Source organism: Dipodomys spectabilis, unplaced genomic scaffold (genome assembly GCF_019054845.1).
Source record: "Dipodomys spectabilis isolate Male_0828 unplaced genomic scaffold, ASM1905484v1 ptg000024l, whole genome shotgun sequence".
Taxonomy (NCBI): Eukaryota; Metazoa; Chordata; class Mammalia; order Rodentia; family Heteromyidae; genus Dipodomys; species Dipodomys spectabilis.
In genome coordinates this window covers 30,307,909-30,333,954 of record NW_024870701.1, presented here as the reverse complement: position 1 = coordinate 30,333,954, position 26,046 = coordinate 30,307,909, and the positions used below count along the sequence as shown (strand labels likewise).

Genomic DNA, 26,046 nt, shown 5'->3' with positions numbered 1-26,046 from the left:
GAAGCTGTCACAGATTTAAGGAGATAAGAAGATGCCACACGAATAGGCCGACCTCAGCAGGAGGGAGGGAGGGGGGTGAAAATCATACCAGCCGTAAGATTAGTGAAATGTGCATAAAGTCTGGAGCTTCCTTAGTAGTAACAGCCCAACGCTAATTCGCAGTTTCTACAAATACACCATGGTTATGTAAAGTGGGGACAGAAGGAGGATGGGCTGGGCGTGCTCTGAATTCTCCCTACTATTTTTTGCAACACCCCCCCCCCCCCCCGCCCAGCCCCGTCTCGCAAATCATCCCAAAATAAAGTTTTACTAAAAACGTCAAAAGAGGAATCTTTAACTCCCGTTTCCTGCGTGGAGAGCAGGAAATGTTTCCATTTTCTGTGCCTCACTACTTTAACCCTGTTAGACTAAAATAAACCTTTGCTAGAACTTAAAAGAAAAAAAATCAAAAGGAAAACAGAAGTCTCTGAACTTAAAGAGTGGCAAATAAAACTTTCTCGAAGTGCAAGAGTAGCAGGCTTGGCTAGAATCCCGGCTCCTCCCGGCCCCCGAGCCGCCCGGCGCCCGCTGGACTCTGCCCTGTGGTCCGGCCCGGTGGGGCGGAGCCCAATCTGCAGACGGTGGCTGAACCCCGCACCACCCCGGAGCCAAGCCTGGCCACTCGGGTGGCCGGAGCACGCAGGGCAAAGCCTAGGCCTGGACCCCCGCGGTGAGCGCCCTGCCAGGTAAGGCGATCCCCCGGAGACCTGTGCGCCAGCCGGGTGGACCGGTGTCCAGGTCGCCTGGCGTGGGGAATCCCCAGGGGAACGCCACTCACCAGGCCATTTCCTGGAAAGGGATCTTATGAAAGCCCGTATTCCTTCCCTGATGACCTCTGATTCCCTGGGCCAGAAGTTCCCCTCCCCCCGCCCCTCCAACTTTGGGAAGAGTCAGGAGAGCTGGTCCCCACTCTCCATCCCCTCCAGGAACCAAGTTCTCCTTAACACCTGACTCCTGATGACTTATTTAGGGTTTTGTAATACAATCCCTTTGTCTAAGGTTGGGGAGGAGGGGTGGGCAGGATCTCAGCCTGCTCCTTTTAACAGCCCTAGAGAGAAACCCCTGGGGGAGGGGGCGTGGGGGGTGTGATGATGCCACTGTTAACTCCAGAGGGGCATTCACTGCGCCTGGAATTTTCTAGCCTCACAGTTCAGTGGAGGTGCGACGCTGCCCTTCCTTGTGCCCGCTGACTCTGGTAGGCGCATCGCAAATTCAGCCCACCTGAGCGCTTGCCGGCTGTTTCTGTTGAGTTGGGCAGAGCCCGAGGCAGCTTTGCAAAAGGAACAACTGTTACCTTAGCAAGGACGCAAGCGTAGATTTTAGACTGGCAGTGACTTTTCAATCTCCCCCATCCCCACCAAGGACAAGAAGAAATAAACGCTCGAACACAAACACTAGAACATGCAAGCATCCCCGGAGCTCTGTCTGTTGTACCATGCTCTCAGAGCTCTTCCATTTTGAGGACTCAAAACTTTCCTTTCCCAGTATAATGTAAGGACTAGGTGAAGAAAAGTTAAACAGGGAAAGCCTGCATTTGCAACAGGAAAAGGATGATCCTTCTGATTTTACCTCATGCTATTAAATATTCAGCTGTATGGAAGACTGGTTTTCCAGAAACTTGAGCTGGGCTGCTGTGTCAGGTGCCTGGGTGCACACACAATTGGTGCTGTTGTTAAGGAGGCTGGCTGCCTTCCACCCCCCCCCCCCCACCTCGGCCCTCCCCTCCTGGATTGACAGGCCCCCAAAGCACCAGGAATTTCTGCTTCTTGTGGCTTCTCCACTACTTACTGAAGGAGTGAGGACAGGTAGGTTATTCTTGCTGCGGACAACTTCACAAGACATTTTTACTTTCTGTAAGAATTACGAAATAACTTGATCTCCTTTCCTCACCAAAAAGGGACTTATTTTAATTACAAAATTATTTTGTAATTAACACAGACCTTATTTTGTTAATTACTAATAGGCGTGTTGTTTGTTGGTGAATTACTAAGACTATACTCAAGAATGGACTTGAGTCACAATCCAGATATCAGCCAACGCTTTAAAAATGTAAGCAAGCCAGAGTTGACCTAGAAAGAAAAGGACTGAAGATTTCGCAGAGAATAAGGAAAGCCTTTGAAAATCGTGTTTCAGATCCTTTAAACTGTGATATTTCCATTAACATTATATCTCTATTGAACGACTGAAGAAATTTGCAATGGAAAATTTTTACTCTGAATTTGATAACATGTTTAAATAAATTTATTTTAAAAATTAATCCCAAACACAGACATCTTCACAAGTGAAGCAAACAAATGTATTAGAGGTGATTGTAACCGGAAGTTCTAGGCCACAGGCCTACGTCTATGATCAGGTCTGGACTGGTCATTTCAATATGTCAGATAGAGACTAGTGATGACTAATGTCAGAGAAAGGGGATTTATTACGCTGCTGGTGCATGTGTTGGGAAGTGGGAAAGTAATAATTTCAGCTTATCTTTGGTATACAGAGATCATGTTTATAGAGGAAGAATTGGAGCAGGAAAGTGAAGCATATGGCCCCAGGAGTAGTATAGTTTGCTTATTTGATCTTAATTTCAGCTCTTTGAGGGGGTCTGGGGAAATTGCTTTTGAGGGGAGCAATATGGTCACACAAAAAGAAAGTCATTGTTGTCCATGTGGCAGCTTCAACTCTGTTGACAAGAGAGTGTACTAGTCCTGTCCTTTCTAGAATTCAAGAACTTCTGGGTAACTATAGGTCAGAATAGTCAGAGCAAAGATGGATACAAAATGAAGGAATGTAGGCTTTTATCCTGCTTTTTAGTTACTATTTTAGACCCAATTTAGTGCTTTTTCAGCAAAAGCCATTTGTAATTTTTCTTGTAGTATGTGCATGCATCTATAATTACAGGAAACATGTGTGGATTTGTGGGTTTATTTGTGGGTTTATTCATTGGGCCAGAAGTTGTGGAATGTCTGTTGTACAGAGCCCTGTATTCTATGCTGGAGACACACTGATATCTTGTCACACAGCACTAGCGTCTTCCAAGACATTTCAGTGCTACAGATTAGAACTATATTAGTGACCATCTCCTCAATTATGGCTGACACCACTAACTAGACTGGTTTCAAGCCACATATTCCCTTACATAGATTTATTTTTTATGTTTTATTTTATTGTAAAGGCAACATACAGAGGAGTTGCAGTTACATAAGTAAGGTAATGATTCCATTTCTCTTTGAACAGTGTCACCCCCTCATTTTTCCCATACCCCACCCCTGATATCCTCCACCCCAAATTGTAAAGTTCATTTCCAATATAGTATCTAGTGAGTATTACTGTTGCATTGATTCATTCTTTGTCCCACTTTTTCTGTGATTCCCCAACCCTTTCCCTATTCAGATAAACTTACATACAAGACAAACGATACAGAAATGCAAGAAAAGCAAAACAGTGACAATAGGCAATAAACTAAAGGTGGCAGGGAGAGAAAGAAAAAAGAAATAAAAAAGAAAAAAACAAAAAAGAAATAACTGCAAACAGCACACTAAAAAAAAATCTTGTTTCCATTTCTTGGAGTTCATTTTGATAAGCATCATTTTATATACCCATATGCACATAGCTTTTGAGTTATTGTGATCCTCTGCTAAGAATAACCTATATTCTAGTTATTACAAATGAGGGAAACCATGTAGCCTATATTTCTTTGAGACTGGCTTGCTTCTCTTAATATGATGTTTTCTAAGTCTTTCCATTTCCTTACAAATAAGGAAATGCCATTCTTTCGGATGGAATAGTATTCCATTGTGTATTTGTTTATTTATATATATATTCATTCCAGTGTGTATGTACATATATACATATTTTTTTTCTGAGGGCCATCTGGTTGATTCCATATCTTAGCTATGGTAAATAACGTTGCAATGAACATCGCCGTGTTGTAGCTTTAGTGTGGCCTTGTTTGTGGTCTTTTGAGTAAATGCCTAGGAATGGGATTGCTGGGTCATAGGGGAGCTCTATATTTAGTCTTTCATAGCACCTCCATACTGCTATCCAGGTGATTGAACAAGTTTACATTCCCACCAACAACCTTTACATGATTTAGTCATTTTGTTGTTGTTGTTGTTGTTGTTGTTGGTCATGGCACCTGAACTCTGGGCCTGAGTGCTGTCCCTCAGCTCTTCAGCTCAAGGCTAGCACTCTACCACTTGAGACACAGCACCACTTCCAGCTTTTTTTTTCTGCTTATGTGGTGCTGAGGAATCAAACCCAGGGCTTCATGCATGCAAGCGCTTTACCACTGAGCCTCCTTCCCAACCCTAAGTAGTCAAATTTTAAAATTGTGAAACCACTCTTATGTTGTTCTAATTGGTAGTTTCATTTTTTTGTGTGGATCGTGTGAATAATTTAGAAATCATATTTAATGCTTAATATTATTAAATATTGAAATATTAAACTTCAAATAGCTATTACTTGTACACCAAATAAATGAAAATGGGATTTGTAGTTGTGAACATAGGTAATTTTGGGGAGAAGGGAAAAGGATGGACAAAAGTCTTAAATCTGTCAAAAATTCTACCTATGAAATTATTTTTTCCTTTAGTTAGAAAAAATATGCCAACAATTATATTTACTCCAGAGAAAGATTATCCAAATATATTTACTTTGTATTCTGTACTTTTTTCCTTTAAAAATCCCCCACCTTGCTGGAGGTATAATTTAGCCACCAATTCCACCTTCAGACCCAAAACACTACGAACCTACTTTCTGTCTCTTTATATTTGCTTTCCTGTGCATACAAGTGAAATCAAACAACATTTAGTCTTTAGCACCTGACTTCTATCACATACAATAAAGTTTTTGAGGCTGATTTAGATGGTAGCATCTCTCCCTTTTGTCCTTTTTATTGTTAACCAGTATTCATTCCATGATAGCTATACCACACTATGTTCTATACTTGGTGGGCATTTCTGTGATTGCATTCAAATGGACAGCATTTTGTTCTGGATCCACAATACCAAAATTTGAAATGACTGATATGAATCAACTTCTTATTCAATTTTTTGATTCTCCTTGATGGCAGTTTTAAACTACTGGATTTCATAGTTTGTGCTCATAAATGCTGTTTGAACTATCAACTTTTGCCCAAAGTGCCTGCATATTTTTTTTAATTGTGAAAATACTGTACCGAGGGGTTACAATTACATGGGCAAGATAATGAGTACATTTCTTATCAAACATTGTAGCCTCCTCCTTTGTTTCCCCTTCCCATCCCTTCCCATCCTATCCCCCACCCCCCACCCAATCCTCCCCGCTCCCCCCTCCCTCGCACCAAAGTTGTAAAGTTCGTTTTCAACATAACGACTTGGACATCTCATTGTTGCAATGGGTCCACCTGTATCCCTATTTAAACGATTTGTTTTTCCCCTTCCCCTCCACAAATTATAACAACATCAAATACAGTGAAAGCAGGGGTTATACTGTGGGGGAGGGACATACATAGCAACAAAGAAATAATCTTATAAATGTGTTAGAAACAATCACATGAAAGAAAAAACATTTGAATACATATCTTAGGGTTCATTTCCCTAGTATCACTTTATCTGACCTTTTCTGCTTGACTCAGACATATACTAGATATTGCAAATAAGGGAGTGCCTGCATACTTTGTATTCTCCTCAACAATAGACATGAGTTCCAGCTGCTCTGCCCTCATTGATACTTGCATTATTGTTTCCTTCTCTGTGGTTCATTTTTTAAAAATAAAAGAAATAAGTTGCAGTTAAAATAGTTCTGGGAAGAGTCTAAAAAACTATAGATATTTTATGATTTTTAGGAGCTGTTTGCTCCTAAAATATTTTGTAAACCCACACAAGAAAATTTTCAAAAGGTAGTGTGTAAATATTGCAAGTGATAGTGCTATGTAATAGATATAATATATATTTCTGTTTTATATAAATAAATCTGACATCAACTTCTTGTTATATTTTCCTCACTGACAAAGCATAATTAGCTTTTGGGTTTATCCAATTCTTGAGAACTTTAGAGCAGCGAAAATGATCACTTGAGTCCAAGAGGAAGGATTGGTGAGGGGCAGCTGAGTTTAGGCATTCACCTTCAAGCAATATCCATGCTGTGATATAAATATAACCACTACTTTTAATATACACTATGCAGATACTCTATGAAGCTCTTTTATTATTATTATTAATTGTTATTATTATTACTATTATTATTTTTGGGTGCTGGACCTGGGGCTTGAACTCAGGGCCTGGGACTCTCCCTACAATTTTTGCTCAAGGCTAGCATTCTACTACTTGAACCATAGCTACTCAGGGCTTGTTTGCTGGTTAATTGGAGATAAGAGTCTCATGGACTTTCCTACTTAGGCTGGCTTTCAACCATGATCCTCAGGTCTCAGCCTTGTGTGTAGCTAGGATTCAGGTGTGAGGCCACTGTACCTGGATATTTTTTTTTATTATTTTAAGTTCTATTTTCTTATGAATCAAGGATACTTTTAAAAGCCCAAGGAGTGCATTCAGCCTGTGTCTGTATTTGCTTGGTGTTTACTAGAAGTGGAGCTATGGCATACTGATGAAATACTAGTTCCTCAAGGCCAGGATGATTTTTTAGCATATATTAGTTGTTTAAAGAGGTTCTGTTATGATATTTCTACATATGCATGCAGTATTCCCCAATCAAATTCACTACCTGTCTTATCCTTGTTTTATCCTCTCTCCTTTTAAAAATAATTTTAACAGGTCTCATTGTACGTTTGTGTAATTTGTACCTCTTTGTGGGTTGGTCACCGAATTTGGGATTGACTGACACTTTCATATGCTTTTCAGAGTTTCAGAGACACAAAGACATCTGGAGTCAGTGTGTCTGGATGTTTCAACCTTGAAACATTTGTATCATTTCTCTGTGCCTTAGGGGCATTATAGATGTACTGAAGGTAGCATTCTGACAGTACTACAGAGGGTTAGTTTTTTGGTAAATGTCACAGTGAATTATCAATGGTATATATCCGACATTTCAACCCTTTTTCCTCCAAGAAAGTAGCTTTTGTTTTATAAGGATTTTCTATAGGACTAGCTACCATGGGAATTGATGTGTGCATATAAATGAGTGGTATATGGTCAAATAAAATTGAGTTTTAAGACTATTTCAGATAATGCCTTGCAAATAGAAGTGGAATTTGAGTTTGCATTCATGTCTTTGGCGGTCTGTGAATCGTTTTCAGGTAAGCTGCAGTCACCTGAGATTTAGCCAGCTGACACTGGATGTCACCATTGTGCTGTGCAATGCAGCTGCTGCAGAACAGGTGTGTAACGCAATAAGCAGGACACAGCCTTTTTCTCGAAGGGCCTGGAGATATGTTAGGTCCCCCACTCCTCCATTGCTTAATCATCTGTGGTATTTCTGTTGTATTTTACAGTTTCCAATACTTAAATCCACAGTATGATAGGAATCATTGCAAAGAAACAGCTTTGTGCTCAGTGAAAACTCAGGCCTGTGCTCAAACCAATCAAGGATGCTGTTGAAAACCAGTATAGATGACCAAATGACTTGGCAGATAGCTCCCAGAACTGATGGGAGTTGAATAACTAGACATGGAACTTGCCAAGAGACTCCTTGTGTCAATCAGCAAGACTAGGCCTACAAGAGTAAATAAGGGCCCTCCTGTTGCTGCCACCCCCCCCCCCCCCACTCACCTTGCTACCATTTGACAAGAAGTACCCCTCTATGCCAGACTCTCCCTTTTCCCAACTGGTAACTTGTTTTCACTTCTCCAGCTTCACCAACACAGATGGCCGGCAGATCCCCAGGGCCATTACTAGAGGGCGCTCTCAGCTGCTGTGTCCAGGCACTGAGCTGGCGGTGCCCCAGCTAATGGGACTGAGGAAGCAGCCACGCATAGCAAGACTTCTTTCAACATGACAAGCTGGAAGCCTTTGAATATTTCAGTCTACTTTGTGGGGGAGAGAGAAAAGGGAGAACCTTATGCCATAAAAAAATAAGACAAGGCTGCACAGGGGGCCATGGCATTCTCAACAAATTCCAGCCTCTCTGCTTCTGTCTTTCTTGGAGCCCACTTTTCTAGTTAGTCGCTATCTAGAATATCCTTTATCTCTCTTCCTTGCATAGCCTTCCTCCAGTGTCCCCTTCCCCTGCCAGCTTCCTTCACATCTCTTCCTTTGATCACACTGCCCTGATTTGCTTCTATACTCACCCTGATGGCTACCATATTTGTTTATTCTGCTCCTGTCAGTCTCTGCCTCCTCTTGGACTGAAGTCCCATGGAAACAGGGTCTTCAGAGGCTCTGCTAGCCAAAATCTCACACAGTGGTGATCAGTAAATATTTACTACAGGAAAGGATGCATCAGGGCTAAGGCCAATGTCTTTGTTATGGTCTCTGGAGTATAAACAGTCCTTGGGCAGTTTCCTGCGCTGCACTAGTTACATCTACAATGCCCCTATTTTCTAGACATTTACCATGGTGGTCTGAGAGTACTTCTCTGAACACATTCCAACCTCCTTCTGAGATAGTGGCCTCATTTGCTCCAGTCACATTCAGAGACAAGCTGATGGAGCTTAGAACTCCAATCTATGAATCTGAAGGGAGATGGACACAACTCACCTTCTAACAAAGCGTTCTATGTGTATAAGTCTAAAACTATTCTTATGCCATTTAATAGTAGAGAAGGTTTAGTTACAGTATCGCAGATGTCTAGTGATGTGTTGCTTGATCACCCAGAATACACTTTACAATGATACATATGCTTCACTTTATAGATTGTAAATGATTCATTAGATGCTTGTATCCTTGGTTAGGGATGTTGACAAATTATCAATGCATTAGCAATAAAGAATCATTACTATGGATTTGTTAGTCTTAAAATCCCCTAAAGCAAATTTTCCTTTATGGCCAAACTCAGACTGCAGACTATTGAAAACATTACCTGGTTTTCCCTGCAGGAAGAAAACCATGCAGACTGCTTGTCAGTGTTAATTATGGATAATGGTCTCATATTTTATTTACTCATTTGACAAACATGTGCAAATCATTTATTATGTATTATATGTGCTTAAGTACTTGACAAATATTAACTCACAAACAACCTCATGTTGGTTATTATTGTTAATAATTCATATTGTCTGAATTTTACTGTGAATATAATGGAGGCCCAGAGAAGTTAAGGAACTAGCTTAGTGTAATGAAGTTAACTTCCAACAGAATCAAACCATGAAACTAGGCAGGCCACCTCTAAATTGTTTAGCCGTAGAAGCTTCTTTCTTTGAAGAAAGCCTCATGGAATGACTCAGTGTGTGGCAGAGCATAGAAGAGCTTTTTGCTGAAGTTAAGGGGACACAACCCTATTGGAAGAACTCCTGATGTAGGAAATACCTCCTCTTGGCTCAATGCCACCATGTGTAAGCTGTCTTCAATCCATTCTAGCTTAAAACAAATAAAGTCTTTCTTCACTTTAATTAACTGATTTGTGCCTTATTTTGAAAATTTTATCTGCCTAATCTACTTCTGGCTGAAATAAAATGCTAACAGAGATTTTCCCCAGGATCGTACTGCCATATGGTGATTTGGACTTTGCTGCCTTGTGCTCCCCTTGGGTTTTTTTCCCTACAAATCAGGAGCTCTGGGCACAAAGGTTTTTCTGAACCAGAATGAGATGTGGAATGTAATTTTACAAGGATACAGGATCTAGATGTAAAACTTTGTAACCAGATAGGCCTGATCTCCATGCTCTGCATGGGCTGCTTGTCTTCTGTGGTTAGTGAGAAAATAAAGAGGCAGAGTAATATTGTAATTTATGGTCCTTCTGCAACTAGGCATTAAAAATATACTTAAAAAAACTTCTGGGTTTATTAACCCTGTGTTAACAAGTATGTAAACTGGGGCTAAGGTTTTATGCAATCTGTTTAACCAGTGAGGAAAAAAGTGGTGAAATTTTTAAGAGGAAAAAAATGTTGAGAATCTTTTAGTAGAGAATAAGAAAAATTCTTTAGTATTAAGAATAAGAGAAGCCTGATGCTGGTGGCTCATGTCTGTAACCCAGTAACTTAGAAGGCTGAGATCTGAGAATGGAGGTTCAAAACCAGCCCTAGAAATGGAGATGTGGCTCAAGTGGTAGAACGTTAGCCTTGAGTGTGAAAGCTGAGAGACAGTTCAATCCCTGGAGTTCAAGTTTCAAGTTCTACGAGCAGCATGGTGCATGTCCCCCCTCACCCCCCCCGCCCCCCGCACACAAAGGTACACACAAAAGTACAATATATTTTAGGATGCATCATACAAGGACCAAGTGATGATCAGCTTATGAAGGATTGGGTGAACACAATAGGGAGTTTTCCAAAGAATGATTCATTTCCAGGCTGAAAATGTCTCTTCTTATTTGTTAATGAACATAATGCATTCCATACAAAAAAGAGAAGAAAAAGAAAGTAAATTTATCATATGAGCTCCAAGATCGAATAAGAGAAAGAAACTCAGTCTAAACCAGATTTATTTCTTCACTGGTCTCTAATTTACCATGGCTCAACTCCCATTCTCTGTCATTCATTCTCTAACTCAGGGATTTGGTGCTTTCCTGGAAAGCACCAGACAGTAAATATTTCAGGCTTTGCTTTCTATATTCTGTCTCTGTCACAATCACCCAGTGCTGCTGTTTGTAGGGTCAAAGCTGCAGGGGTCATATACAGATGTGGCATGGGTGTGTTGGAGTACAACTTCATGTATGAATACTGAACTGGAACTTCATATTCTTTTCATGTGTCGTGAAGAGTCATTCCTTTTTGAGCCATTCATGAATGTAGGAACAGTCTTAGCCTAGGTTGTCAAAATAGGTGTGGAGTCAACCTTGGCCTGCCCATCCTCCTCTTAGCTTCCCAACGTATTACTATTTTTTTTGTCTGAAAGGGTGTTTTGTTTGCTTTGGGCATTTAAATGTGGTTTGGGACCTCGTTTTCAATCCTGAAAGAGACATCAGGAACCAAAGGGGATTAGTTCTTTCCATATGTTCGGCACAGGAGTACTCAGAGTTGCTCTGCCAAGGCAAAGTCAGTGGAAACAAATAGAAGCCGTAGCTACCAGAAAGAGGATTTATAATGAAATGGAAAATTCCTGGCCTGCTCTGTCAATTTCGTTGAAGATTAAAGGATAAGTGTGGGATTCTGCGGTGTCCCCCGAGGTTCCCTGAGGCTGATGTATGTAAAACTTCTCTGTGTCTTCAGCATGGCTAGATTGTATTTGTGTGTGTGTGTGTGTGTGTGTGTGTGTGTGTGTTTGGTTATTTGTTTGTTTGTGTCTGGGAAAGCCAGCTTCAGTGGGATAGAAACAATCTTGAACTCAGTGTCAGAAAAACCAAGGTTTGAATTTATGCTCTTGTTAGTTTTCACTCTAATCTGGGTAAGTTAACGTCACTTACAAGAGTGTTACCTTTCTCATCAGTAAAGTGAGCTTAATAATTCTATTTTACATGCTCTTTGTATTACAGCTTATTGCTTTTTAATTGTAAAGTTTCAAACAAAACCAAATAGAGAAGTATGAACACCACTTGCTTACCATTCCACATAAACAATTACCTGTATTTTGTGGGACTTCTTTTTATCTTTATTATCCTAACCCCAATATTTTTCTGCTTACCATTGTTAAACAGCTACTGATGTTCTATTATTTAATCTACAAGCATTGTAGTATGAAAAATTAATAAATAGGTTCTTCTAACAGAAATTTGGAATTCCATTATCAGACAAGTGAAATTGCAGGGATTCTACACTCTCAGCTTTTTCCAGTCAGTCTTAGAATGTCTTTATATAATTGGTTTATTGAAGGCAGAATCTAAAAAGATTTATGTACTGCATTTGGCCATAAGTCTCTTAAGACTCTTTATTCATGTTAGATTTTAGTTACACTAAGATCAATTAATGAGGTCTTTCTGATTAATGTGTTTGTCATTAAACTTTCACCTAATGTTTCTAACTTTTGTAGATGATTGTTGCTTAGAGCTATTGTTTCCTAAAGTGTTGGAAATGTTAGGTTTTTTTTTTTTTTTTAATTTTATTGTATTTTATTTGAGAACATACTGTACAGAGGGGTTATAATTACATGGGCAGGATAATGCATACATTTCTTACCAAGCATTGCAGCCTCCTCCTTTGTTTACCCTTCACCTCCCTTCCCAGCCTCCCCCCTCCCTCCCACCCAATCATAACCCCCCCCCCCACCGACATTGTAAAGCTGGTTTTGACATGACATTTTGTACTTCTCATTGTTGCAACAGGTCCACCTGAATCCTTAAACGACTTGTTTGTCCCCATCTCCTCCACATGTTATACTGACATCAAATATAGTGAAAGCGGGGGTTACACTGTGGGGGAGGGACATACAAAGCAACAAAGAAATAATCTTATAAATGCGTTAGAAATACATGCATGAAAGAAACAAAAACATTAAAATACATATTTGAGGTTTCGTTTTCCTAACATGACATTATCTGACTTTTTCCGCTTGACTCATACCTATACTAGATATTGCAAATAAGGGAAACCATTGGACCTATGTTTCTTTGGGCCTGGCTTACTTCACTTAATATAATTTTTTCCAAGCCTTTCCATTTCCTAACAAATGGGGAAATGTCATTCTTTCTGATGGAGGCATAGAATTCCATGGAAATGTTAGGTTTTTAAAGTCCATCAATCCATTTTAATTTCTTAACTTTAGGAAACTTTCTCTTATCAGCTGAAATAAAATAAATGCTTATTGTTTCCAATTTTCCTCCCTCCCTCCCTCCCTCTACTTTCCCTCCCTTCCTCCTTCCCATCCTTCCCTTCCCTCCTTCCTTTCCCTCCCTTCCTCCTTCCCTCCTTCCCTTCCCTCCTTCCTTTCCTCCCCCTTTCCCTTCCTCTATTCCCCTCTCCCTTTCCTCCTCCCTCTTCTGCCCTTCCTGATCTCTCTCCCCCCTTCCTCTTCTCTTTTATTTTTAATTTTTTGTTAGTTTTTTTTTTCCTACAACTGTGTTCTATTTTCATTCAGGTGGTGCCTTATCAACTTCCTGGGGCAGACAAGAAGAGCTGTGGTGATGGTTTTCACCTATCATAAATTCAAAGATTAGAGATTTTTGATATATCAATCCATCACAGTCTTTTTTTCCCCAAGATAGCTTTCATGTCTTGATTGAGCAATATTTGTTCCATGTTTTTGGTTGCTAGTATGATATGATAGCTTAGATTTACTTTATAGATTTGTTGCCCTGGATATTACCTAGACAAAAATCCTTAGTATTTTATAGAGGGATATAGTATACAAATTATCTGGGGTGTTAATTACTACCATTTCTGAGTCTTCAGTGGATGGTGGTAGACTGAATATACTTTAAGGACAAGACATTATTTTATACTCATAAACCCAGCTCAGATCACAAAGTTTTTACCTAAGAATTTCATTTTATAATACTGGCACTAGGATTTGAGCACAAGGCCTTATGCCCTTGCTTGGGATTTTTACTCAAAGCTTGTCCTCTAACCTCTTGAGCCATATTTCTACTTTCAGAATTTTGCTGGTTTATTGGAAACCAGAACCTCATAGACTTTCCTGTCCAAGGTTGGCTTTGAACTACTATCCTCAGCCTCCTGAGTAGCTAATGTTACAAGTGTGAGTCACCAGTGCATGGCTCTTTTCCTTTTATAATTTTGTTTTACAGTTATTTCAAATATTTATATGGCTCTGTGTCAGAACTATATGATTTTCCTCTCCTATTCATATTTGGCATTTTTCTTTTTTTTTTTTTTTTTCTTTTTGCTTATGTGGTGCTGAGGAATCGAACCCAGGGCCTCAGGCATGCAAGGCAAGCGCTCTACCACTGAGCCACCTTCCCAGCCCTTTGGCGTTTTTCTTGTAGAAAGTAAGATGTTATATATTATTTACTATGCTTTTAAAAATTGAATAATACAAACTAAAGATGACTCCACAGAAGTCATTTATTCAATCTCTTTTGTGTGTGTGTATGTGTGCATGCATGCGTGTGTGTGTGTGTGTGTGTGTGTGTGTGTGTGTGTGTGTGTGTGTGTGTGCCACTACTGGGCCTTAAACTCATTGCATGGGCACTGCCTCTGAGCTTTTGTGCTCAAGGCTAGCACTCTACCACTTGAGCCAGAGCTCTACTTGCAGCTTGCTTTCTTTCTTGTTTTGGTAGTTAACTGGAGTTGAGTGTCATGAACTTTTCTGCCTGGACCGACTTTGAACCATGATACTCAGATCTCAGGCTCCTAAATAACTAGGACTACAGGCATGAGCCAGCAGTGCCTGGCTTTGCTTTGGGCATTTGAATTTTTACAGTTTTTGGATATTATCTTCAGTAGATAGCCTTAGTGTCTGTCTGTCTGTCTGTCAGTCTGTCTGTCTGTCTGTCTGTCTCTCTCTCTCTGTATCTACACACAAACACATACACACAATGAAGTATTATTGCTATTGTAATTTTTGGTTCCACACATATTTATCAAACACAGTGTGCTAAAACATGAAGTCACAGCTCTGACACTTGAAATTCAGTAATGCTGAATACAGAGAAATTTCACATTTTCTCACTTGGGTTATTTAATTTTAATTTAATTTATTTTTTGCTGTACTGAAATTTGAAATCAAGGCCTTGTGCTTGCTGTGTTTGCTTGTTTGGTTGGTGCTATACCACTTGGATGATATTGCTTTCACACTAAATTGACTTATGAGTATAAATTGATATCAGTACACTCCCCGCCGCACCCCCCCCCCCCCCCAGTTCTGGAATTTGAACTCAGAAACTTGTGTTTGTGAGGCAGGTGCCCTAACACAGTAGTCATGCCTGGGTTCTTTTGGTCTCCTTGGTTCTCATTGGTCTCATTTATGCCCAGATCAGATCAGATCCTCGATTGGGTGACAGATTCATGCTGTACCACCTCAGCATTTTATTGGCTAAGATGAGGTCTTGAGAGCCTCTCTCTTAGGGTTGGCCTTGAACTGTGATTGTCCCAACCTCTGCCTCTTGTGAACGACTTAAATTTTTTGTCCTATATTTGTACGGTACTTACACATGTAAGTTTGTGAACCACATGATTATACAATAAAAAAGAAATGCTTTTGTTTATTTTTCCAAAGCCAGAATTCACAATGACAACAGTAAATGTGACCACAGAAGCTCTGCCAACAAGTATAATAGAAGATAATGCTGCTGTGTATGAGGCTACATCAGCACACATTATTGAAGAAACTGAATATGTGAGAAAGGTGTGTGGGAATGAGAAATCATTTTGCGTGATATGATTGCTGAAGATAAATTCTGATAGGAATTAATGGGCTTGTTTCCTTCTCTATGGCCCATATTTATAAAACAACAACTGGATCTGGAACTTAAACACATGCTTGGCCATTGCTCTTCAAGGTTTGAATTTGATCCTACACTTGAAACAAAATGATTTCATTCAATCACTCTGTAAAACTGAAGAATGGGCCAGGAGCGTGAGGCACACCCATTGGTCCCACACAATTTGGGGCTGGATCTGCCACTGGTTTGTAACCTTTCCCACTGGTTACTGTATTCCCAAGGTGATGTTTACATTTCTTGCTGAATCTCCTTACCTTGCTCCTCATCACAGTTCAGGGTAGCTATTGCTGATGGCTGCATTTTGGCACGTTACCTCATTAAAATGTGAATCTTTGGAGAGAAGGGTTAACAAAAGAAGGCATTCATATTAACTCTTCTTTATAACAGATGGAGAAATTCTGTTATTGCTAATTCATAATTCAGTCAGGTCAACTAATTAAATTATATTTGAGTGCCATACAATTCCATAGGTCCTTAAGACCTGGGGCTGATATTTCATGCATAAATCTATATGATCTCTTCTTAGTGATTATTCTGTGGTAAATTACTTAATAGTAATTATTTTCTAGTAATTAGTAGGTAGTAATTATTTTGCAGTAATTACTAGATAGTAATTATTTTGTAGTGATTACTAAGATAGTAATTGTTTTATAGTAATTACTAAACAGTAAATTAGTGCTAAATTACTATATAGAAAAAATTGGACTTAATGCATAGTATTAAGTGCTAATTACTGAATAATAATTACTTGGTAGTATAATATTAATTTAAGTTATTGTATTTTACGTTTGTCTGAAAAGAGATACAAGGACTAAATATTTATTTTCAGTTATCAAAACAATGTTAACATAAATGTAATTTATGTTGGTGGCAGTTACTTAAACCTGACATTAAACTATATGTTTTGCTTTCTAGATAAATTGAGTAACCTGTAGCTGGTATAAACAAAAACAACAACATTGCCTGTCCTACCAAAAATAAAATACTTTTCTCCTCTAGATTCGAACTACTCTGGAGAAGATCCGAAATCAAATGTTTAAAGATGAAATAGGACATAACAGCACAAATCACAAGCTAGAGGCAAAGGTAATGAATCCAGCAACAAAAGTAGCATAAAACCATATCCCTTTTCTTTACCATATACCCTTTCTTTAAATAATTCTTTTAGAAAATGTCATTCTTTGAAGTTTTGAAGGATCAGTGATAAAAACAGTTGTGTGTAACTAAGGGTGTTACCATTCTATGTGTGAAATCGTTAATGAGATTAGTCTGTAAGGGATAGAACTTGTTTGGATATTTTCAACAGAACTTAATTATCCAATCCGCCAGGACACATGGCAGCCACATTTCCCGGGCTATTGCAGTGGACGAGGACTGAGGCATTCCAGCTTGTTCCCTGTCCATGGGTGAAACTGCGAGCTGCTCCTCAGCTTTCAATGGCAGGATCATAGGCACCTAAGACGGAGCAAACTTGACTTTTCCTGGTTGGGATTGTGCCAGTTTAATTTCATCTGAGGCAAAGCATACCTTGTCAGAGTGTCTGTCTGGTGTGGCCTCAGAGTACACTGGGACATGGACACGATACATCAGCACAGTCCTCTCTCATTCTCAGCTTTCAACTCTAACATTAATTTTCTCAAATTTAGTGCTCTGTAACCAGGGAAAGTACGTTGGGGGATGATACAGAAGATCAAAATGCAGTTATGGCCTTGCTGAGTTCTCTGTTAGGCCTAGGAGGAGCGGAGATGGTACACATGATCCCGGAGCTGATTGAGGCTGGTTTGATTAGTGGCCTCCAGTGCTCACCCCACACCTCTTTAAAAAAAAAATAAGTTTTTTATTGTGAAAATACTGTACAGAGGGTTACAGTGACATGAGCAAGGTAATGAGTACATTTCTTATCAAGCATTGTTGCCTCCTCCTTTGTTTTTCCCCTACCCTCCCTTCCCTCCCACCTCCACAACTATACTCCCCCCACCCCCCACCCCCACCTAAATTGTAAAGTTCTTCTTTCTTTTTCTTTCTTTCTTTCTTTCTTTCTTTCTTTCTTTCTTTCTTTCTTTCTTTCTTTCTTTCTTTCTTTCTTTCTTTCTTCCTTCCTTCCTTCCTTCCTTCCTTCCTTCCTTCCTTCCTTCCTTCCTTCCTTTCTTTCTTTCTTTCTTTCTTTTTTTTCTGTTTTTTTTTTTTCCTGTTGGTCGTGGGGCATGAACTCTGGGCTTGGGCGCTGTCCCTCAGCTCTTCAGGCGCTCTACCACTTGAGGTACAGCACCACTTCTGGTTTTCTGGTGGTTTATTGGAGATAAGAGTCTCACGGACTTTCCTGCCCAGGCTGGCCTTGAATCGAGATCCTCAGATCTCAGCCTCCTGAGAACCTAGGATTACAGGCGTGAGCCACCAGTGCCCGGCTAAAGTTCGTTTTTGAACATAGCGTCTTGTACATTTCATTGTTGCAATGGGTCCACCTGTATCCCTATTTAAACAATTTGTTTTTTCCCTTCCCCTCCCCAAATTATACTGACATCAAATACAATGAAAACAGAGTTTATACTGTGGGGGAGGGGCATACAAACAACAACAACAAAATCACATGGTACCTTATAAATACGTTAGAAGCAATAGCAAGAATACTAATTTTCCATGATCTACCCTTCATCATGGCTGTCTATGAGCTCCTGCATTTAGTTGCTATGCAAATGCAGGTCTGGTCCTCAGGTTCTGTGTCCTTTCTGTGTCCTTAAGGTTAAGTTGGACGCTCTCTAATTTCCTTTCTCTCATCATATGTTTACGATTTCTGATGAGAAGTGTGCTCTAGGAATATTTTCAGCAAGCATGAGTTCACAGAGTCCTAACAGCTGCAAGACTCAATTCTGAGTGGAAATTTAATATGAAGCGATTGTAATGAAGCATCGTTGAACCTTGAATATAAAGGATTCTGCCATTAGATCAAATCATATATTAGTCTGTAATGCAAAAGTGCCAAAAGTATTTATGTGCATAACTTTAGATGGTAAAAATATCTCATCTTATGGCTATTATTTGTCTCCTAAGATATTCCTAGTGATAAACCTGTGGGAAAGACAAATGGCATTGAAAATCTAAGTCTAGCTCTTTTAATAGAAGAATCTTAAAATTTGAGAAAATGTAGATATCAGTTGTTTCATCTAAAATCTCCATTGATATTTGAGATCCCAAAGATGTATGTGTGTGTGTGTGTGCATGAACTCATGCGCATAGACATAAATTCTCATTGCCATGTATAATATGGAACGATGACATTGTCCAATTTCATAGAACAAAAGTGACATTCTGTTTCATGTTTGTCCTTTTCAGCTCTATGAAAACATTCAAAATGGCACTGATGCTAAAATGGACCCTTCTTGTGGCAGCTTGGACTTGCTCATGCAAAAAATCAGAGGAAAAGACCTGCAGCTCCTAGAGATGAACAAGGAGAATGAAGTCTTGAAAATCAAGGTAGAATAACTCGAGGAAAGTTCTGACTTTGTATTTCTACCTATTGAGATAACAGATAGATTGTTCACATTGATGGATGGGCAGAAGCTGAGGCATCTACACACACGCATTGGCCAACTCATGTGTCCACGCACGTCGGGATGTGGGTTCATGTTTATAAGCCTCACATTTACATTTTGGAGATGATTTTCGTTATTGAAGAAATCTCACAGAAGTTCGCTCAGTAGGTTTTTAAATTTTTTTGGTTTTTTATTGTCAAAGTGATGTGCAGCGCCGTTGCAGTTACATAAGTAAGGTAATGAGTTCATTTCTTGTCAAACTTGTTACCCCTTCCCTCATTTTCTCTTACTTTCCCTCCTCCGCCTACCCTCCACTCTCCAAGTGGTACAGATCATTTCCAACATATTGTTCAGCATTCTTACTCATCTTCCTTAAGCTACTTATGAGTAAGATCTAGAGGCCCTCCTTATGCTTCTAGTTAACAGTGTTATATTACATAAGTAGCTTCTTTAAAATAATAAAAATTGAAAGGCATTTGCATATTTCATTAATATTAAGTATAGCCTTTATAGTCAAACTTATCTATTGTTGGACGCTTCCTATCTTCCTTGTATGGTATTATTTTCTATGAAGCCATACAATGACTGTCTTTGTAGCCATCCTTGATTATTTCCTCAGGTTAAATCCTTGAGTGTTTTAAGGACACTTGAACATTATTACTCTTACATCTCCAAACTTGTCCCTCCTGTTAACACTGAGGTGGACAATAACAAATTGCCATGTTGAAAATGAACTTTACAACTTTGGTGCGGGGGCGGGGGGGGGAGAATTGGGTGGGGGTGGGGGGAGGCTGGGAAGGGATGTGAAGGGTAAACAAAGGAGGAGGCTACAATGCTTGATAAGAAATGTACTCATTATCTTGCCCATGTAAGTGTAACCCCTCTGTACAGTATGTTCACAATAAAAAAAGAAAAAGATCAAAGGCTTGCACATGCGTGGGTAAGTGGATGGGGGTGCTGTGGAGTTCTCTGAAGGATGTGGTCCATCCTTCCAAGGCACCTGTGTTCACAGAGCTTTGGGTTAGCCCACACAGATATTCCTAAATTCCCTGCCCCACAAAATAAAGGCTTTCTCATTTTTTCACCTTTCTCCTAATAAATATCAAAATGTACCAAAATGGACTCTCTTTAAAAAAGAAAAGAAAAGAAATGGACCATCCAATTGTTCTGCTTTACACGCTCTTTATTGGAAATGTCAAACAAGCAGAGTGACCTTTTTCCCTAGCTGGAAGCCTCCAGAGAGGCAGGAGCAGCAGCTCTGAGAAACATGGCCCAGAGGTTATTTGAGAACTACCAGACACAATCTGAAGATGCGAGGAAACGGCATGAGGACAGCAAGCACTTACTCCAGGTACCAGCTAGCAGTTTACTAATACAGAACCGACGCTGCCCCTCACCTCACTGCCCAGTCTCTCTTGCTGGAAGACATAGATGTGCCATAAGTCATGCTTAGTGGTTTCTCCAGTTTGGAAACAAGGCAGAGACCTGCTTAGCCAGCACCACAGATCACTGTGCTACTGTGCCTGCCTGTCTGTCTTGCCCAAAGTCCTGTACAGCACAGGTCGGGAAGACAGGCCATGCGGCCTGGAGGCCAGGACTGGCCCCACGGAGCATTGCCAGCAATTCCGCCCCTGTATCTTCCTTTGACTAATAATACATCTAGATAAAGTTGCTTCTCCAGATCTGGGTGTCTTTGTCTCCAGAAGGGAAGAAGCAAGGCAGACAAATAGTTAAAAATTATTTGACTCCAAGGATACATTAATCATAATTTTAAAAATTAATTAAAATGTGAACAGCACATTTCTATATGTTTATAAACATACATGCATCTAAAATAAACATACATGTATTTAAAAGTATATACATGCAAGCTCACACACATATGCGTACTGTTTTTATTTGCATTTAAATCTGAACCATTGCATGAGAAGACCAACCAAGAAACATTAGAAAAATTAATATTAGAGAACTAGAAGAAGAAAAATTGTGCTTGTGTGTGTATGAGTGCATGAACGCACATGCAAATAGATGTGTTTTTGCTGAGACTCAGAATATGAAACAGATAGAAAGGGCGTTTGTTTATGCTGGGTAAGGGGCTTGGGTCTCCCCAGATTGGGCTGTAGGAAGGCCCCCAGGGATCACAGTAGGAAATCCACTACCCACATGACTCTCCCAGGCTTCTGGCTGTGGTGCTGATCGTTACTAATTCACTTGAGCACATAATGCATGGGAATGAAGGGCTTAAGTGAGTGAAGGGAACTGGTTGGTGTGGTTGGCCAGGAGATGGCTCTGGGCAGCATGGGAGCTGCAGAGACAGGATGCTCCTGTCCCTGTAAGCACTATAGCCCTGGGCTGAATGGTCTGGCAGAAATGCTCATGTAGTGTGGTGAAGGGCAGATATTCACATTTACCCTTTACTGAGGACTCTTGAGTTGTGTTAAAGACGCACAGTCATGCATGTGAGTATCAGGTAGAAGTCTGATGAGACTCTCACTACCAAGTGACACTTTGGTGTTGCTAGATGGACCCTTCTTCACCCTCCCCCCCCCCCGTGGCTTTTCATCTTCTGCTACATGCCTAGCAAGTAAGTCATCCCTTGAACACTGTGGAGATTACTATTCTGCTTTTATGATACTTTCTGATTTAGAAAGGAAATATTGTTCTCACTGAACATGAGATGACATTTTCTTGATCAAGATGTTTTTGTTTTTTGTTTTATGCTGCAAAACAATGAAATCTTTCACTTTTCTTAAATGAGTACCCAGTTTTTTTTCCACTTAAGAAAGTATGTTTATTGGGGGCTGGGAAGGTGGCTCAGTGGAAGAGTGCTTGCCTTGCATGCATGAGGCCCAGGGTTCAATTCCTCAGCACCACATAAGCAGAAAAAGCCAGAAGTGGCGCTGTGGCTCAAGTGGTAGAGTTCTAGCCTTGAGCTGAAAAGCTGAGGAACAGTGCCCAGGCCCAGAGCTCAGGCCCCACAATGGACAAAAAGAAAAAAGAAAGTATGTTTATTGTAACAAAGGCACACAGTCTTAGTATTTATGTATTATTAATTCTCTGTTGAATTAGTGTTGAGTTCATCATGTTTAGTTTGAAGCAAACATTACAATCAAGAGCAGTTCTAAAGTGGAGAATGTTGGTGGGAAGATCCTGGGGGCGGGGGGGGGGGGCAGGTAGGATGGGGGAGGATGATGGAGGAGATGATCCCGATGAAGAAGCACTGGACATAAATGACATATTAAGTTATTACCTCTTTGCAGCCTTCTGAAGATTCAAAGACATATTAGCAACAAAAAGGAGTCATTCTAGACAAATATGAATACTTCCTTTCTTGGCTAGTTAGCAAATTCTATTGAGAGATAATTTGTATCTGGTTTAATGAAAACAAGACATCTTTTTTCTGACCCCAGGTTACCAAGCTTGAGAAAGAACTGACATTGAAACAGCATGTTGAAAGTCTGAATCAAGTTGCTGAAAAACTTGAAGAAAAACATAAGCAAATCACAGAATTGGAGACGCTTGTGCAGAGGATGGAGACGGTAAGGGCCCCCGGAGAGTGACCCAGATTCTTCCTGGTAGGAAACCATTGGGAATGAAAACGAATAGTGCAGGAATAGATGGGAGGTGAAATCCAATGACATGACATGGAAGTGAATGAACCTGCACGATTCCCGTTCCCAGGGGACCTCCATCATGCCAGCTTCTTCCTCAAACACTTGGTGTGACCTGTGCTATTGTTTTTGGTGAATTATTGTTATAGTAGTTGATTAGTTATTGTGATCATTATTTTTCTGTGAGTACTGTGGAGGTATTGTGTGTGTCACTTTCCATTTCTGCTATGTCTTAGGTGAGGGTATAAATGAAAATATGATGGAAAAAAATGACAAAATCTGCCTTCCTAGTGCAATAGCAGAGTGGATTCCTTTAATTGAACATTTGTATATGGTAGAATCAATGGAGAATCTCTCCATTTTGGGTCATACGAGACTACTTGGGGTTTAGAAAAATCAGTGGCTACAGTCAGCATCAGATAGCTCACAAATAAGAGAGCCAGTCAATGGAAATTGGAACTTGCAAAATATATATATTTAGGAAAGAGTAATAGTAGAATACAAATTATAAAATATTAATGCTGGCTTCCCTTCCCTTAAGTTACTGCATGTTGAATACATAGAGAAGGTAAACACATAAATTCACCTATGTTTGACTTAGAATTTAGGATTCAGACAAAAGAAGTGATATTATTTTTTAGTGGCAAAATGAATAGGAAATGGACTGAACAGAGAATAGGTACAAATATAAGCTTGTAGTAAATTTTGCCTGATACATTTTGGTATTTGTTGCATTAATTCTCCAATTTACCTCTTTTCTTTTCAACTTTAATTTTTTTGAGTCTGTCTGCCTGTGTTTATGCCACTTAAGAAATATCATTTCAGAAGCGTCATGTGTCAATAGTATGTAAGTTTACTACCAAAAGAAACATTGAGTAGATGCAAAAATATTTTCTTAGACTGTGATTCTTTTTTTCTGGGGATTTACTAGGAATTGATCCCAAGGCCTTATTTGCATGCTAGTCAAGTGCTCTTCTATTAAGTTCTAGCGTAGTGCCTAAAGCTTTATAGCTACTGTGAATTTGGAGCCATTTATAATCTTAATAAAAATTCTTTGAGGTAATAAAAAAATTAAACAAAGTCCAAACTAGTCAGGCTCTAATAACAGCAGCAGAAATCATATCTTGGTCTTGCCATGGATCACTGACTGTTTCTTTCTAGCAAAATCACTGAACTATAATATCCCAGGGGTATTGGTTTATCCCAGGATGCTACTTGATAATTATGCTGATTTGGAAAAGCTGAGCTATTTGGTTGGGGGCTTGCCAGTGTTCATCTTATAATAAGTAAACGGTATTTAAGAGAAGAAGACAGCCCTAGAGAGAAAACAGGGTTATTTAATCTAACAAGTTGATTAAACAGTTTGGAATTTAATTTACAATCAACCTGTCTTAATCCTAACACCACCAAGTCAGGTTACTGCTCACCTGTTAGTACCTATGTATATCAACAAAACACAGTGGAAAATAATTTTCATTGCTTAGCAACCCTAGACATACCTCTACTAGACATCATTTCTGAGGCATTGTCTAGTAAGTAACGCTAGACAATCTCTACTAGACACAAACTGCTCTCATAGCTCTGGCATATATTTATATGACTGCTCCTTCAATCCACTTAAGGACCTACTAGGTGCCATACAGAGATGGGGGCAGAGAAGTATTTGTGAACAAACTAGACATAGTCACTCTTGATGGAGATTATAATGCATGTATATGGATTATGTGGGGCCCAAGGAATTTCCCAGATTTCTTGCTTAGAGCTCTCCTAGAGGTCCCTGGGATGCTGAGTTCAGGGATCAGAGCTTTCTGGACAGACATCTTAGGAAGTGATGGCTTCGCTCCTGCCTTGATACTGACCTATAACTGCAGGCTCTCCCAGGTGATCCATGACAGAATGCTCTGGCTCATCAAGACCATGTAGCAACTTTCCAGAATGTTCTCACTCAATGATTTCTAGGGGGGAAAATCCTATTAGGCTATTTCTGGACAGTAGAGGTGAATGGGTTGGGGGGTAGAGAAGTAACGTGAAGTGTTACTTACAAAAAAAATTAGCGTTGAAACACACATTTGTTTAAAAACATATTAGTAAAGCCAGGCACCAATGGCTCATGCCTATAATCCTAGCTACTAGGGAGACTGAGATCTGAGGATGGTAGTTTGAAGTCAGCCCAAGGCAGGAAAGTAGGAGACTCTTATCTCCAATTAACTATCAAAAACTAGAAGTGGAGCTGTAGCTGAAGTGGTAGAGCTCTAGCCTTGAGCAAAAGAGCACAGGGACAGTGTCCAGGCCCTGAGTTCAAGTCCCAAGGTTAGCACAAACACACTCACACACACATGCATGCACACATATGTACACACACAAGTACTAGTGTTCAAAAAATAGCATAACAACATCCAATATTTGCAAACGAAATAAGCAAATAAATGGAAGTATAAAGAGCATGGTTTAAGCCTGTCGAGAAGCCTCTTGGGTAGACAGAACATAGCAGAATGAAGGAGAGACCTGGAGCTTTGGGTATCAACAGTCTCAAGACAGAAGTTCAACCCGGAAGTGAAACTGAAAAACACACATTGTCACAAAGGTTGACAAATGCCACTCTGATGGAGGAGGGCCCCCAGAGAAGGAGTCATTGGAACAAGGCCCTGCTCCAGTAAGTAGCCATTAGTGGTCTGAGCTCTGGTAATGAACACATTACTTAAAACCCCCACCATCTGTCCCGCTTTAATCAAGAATGCAGTGAGAACCAGTTCCGTACACATGGCGCTCAGCTAGCAAAAACGCCCAATACGAGCATGTAAATATGGCATATGTTCCTTTTGCTAACAGTGCAGTTCTGTGGCATCATACTTGTTTTCTAGTGTCATTGATTTAGCTCCATTAGAAATTCAGAGTTCAAAGACACTTTGGAGACAGACTACTTTCCAGATGAGGATGGTGTGAACAAGACACCATTCCATAATCCCCCAGCTGCTAGTTCACGGTGCTTTTTGCTGTGTTGTTCTCCTCTAGGAGGCTGGATCAAAGTGATACGCTGGGTTCCAAGTCATTTGGATGTTAATGAGTGAAATTGGTATCCACTGAGATCAGGCGTGAGGGATATTCTGAGCTCTCAGCCATGTGGCCAGGGAACACAGGGCTGCCTATGGCCAGGTGCTGTGTGTGCTCAGAAGCCCCTGCTTGAGAATGGCTTCTCTGTAGAGTGTGATCTTCTGTGCTCCCAGAGATCTATGAAGAGCCTGGGGCCAGAGTAAGAACATTTTCTTGTTTAATTGTCTGGTCTCTTTGCAAACTGATTACAAAAACTCATTCATCAACAGTACATTTATTAGAAAGGGTATTTGTTAAACACAATTTCTCTTCCCAGACAGATTCAAAATATGCTATCTGTGATGTATTTCTTTGATAGTCCAAGAACCAGTATATGCTGCCTAGGTGTATCTGTGACCCTCATCAGAAATCATTTGCACACAGCTATGGTTGCTCTGGGACAATTTCAATGAGTCAAGAAAGCT

At 40.0% G+C, this 26,046-nt stretch overlaps 1 protein-coding gene across 5 annotated transcripts in view; it reads left to right on the top strand.

Moving 5' to 3' along the window:
• Positions 1-630: 630 nt before the first annotated feature.
• The window catches only part of Ccdc68 (coiled-coil domain containing 68), a 44,350-nt gene continuing 18,934 nt past the window's right edge, over positions 631-26,046 (top strand). For 2 of the 5 annotated variants that reach the window (XM_042675344.1, XM_042675340.1), the window contains exons 1-6: positions 631-725; positions 15,165-15,293; positions 16,390-16,476; positions 18,721-18,861; positions 20,146-20,271; positions 22,331-22,459. In XM_042675344.1, coding sequence (XP_042531278.1) covers positions 15,177-15,293; positions 16,390-16,476; positions 18,721-18,861; positions 20,146-20,271; positions 22,331-22,459 — 600 coding nt within the window. In that variant the 5' untranslated portion in view covers positions 631-725; positions 15,165-15,176. Of the gene's footprint in view, positions 726-1,820; positions 1,845-7,317; positions 7,343-15,164; positions 15,294-16,389; positions 16,477-18,720; positions 18,862-20,145; positions 20,272-22,330; positions 22,460-26,046 lie in introns of those variants that run through there. The other 3 variants (XM_042675341.1, XM_042675343.1, XM_042675342.1) reach the window with 3 other exon arrangements.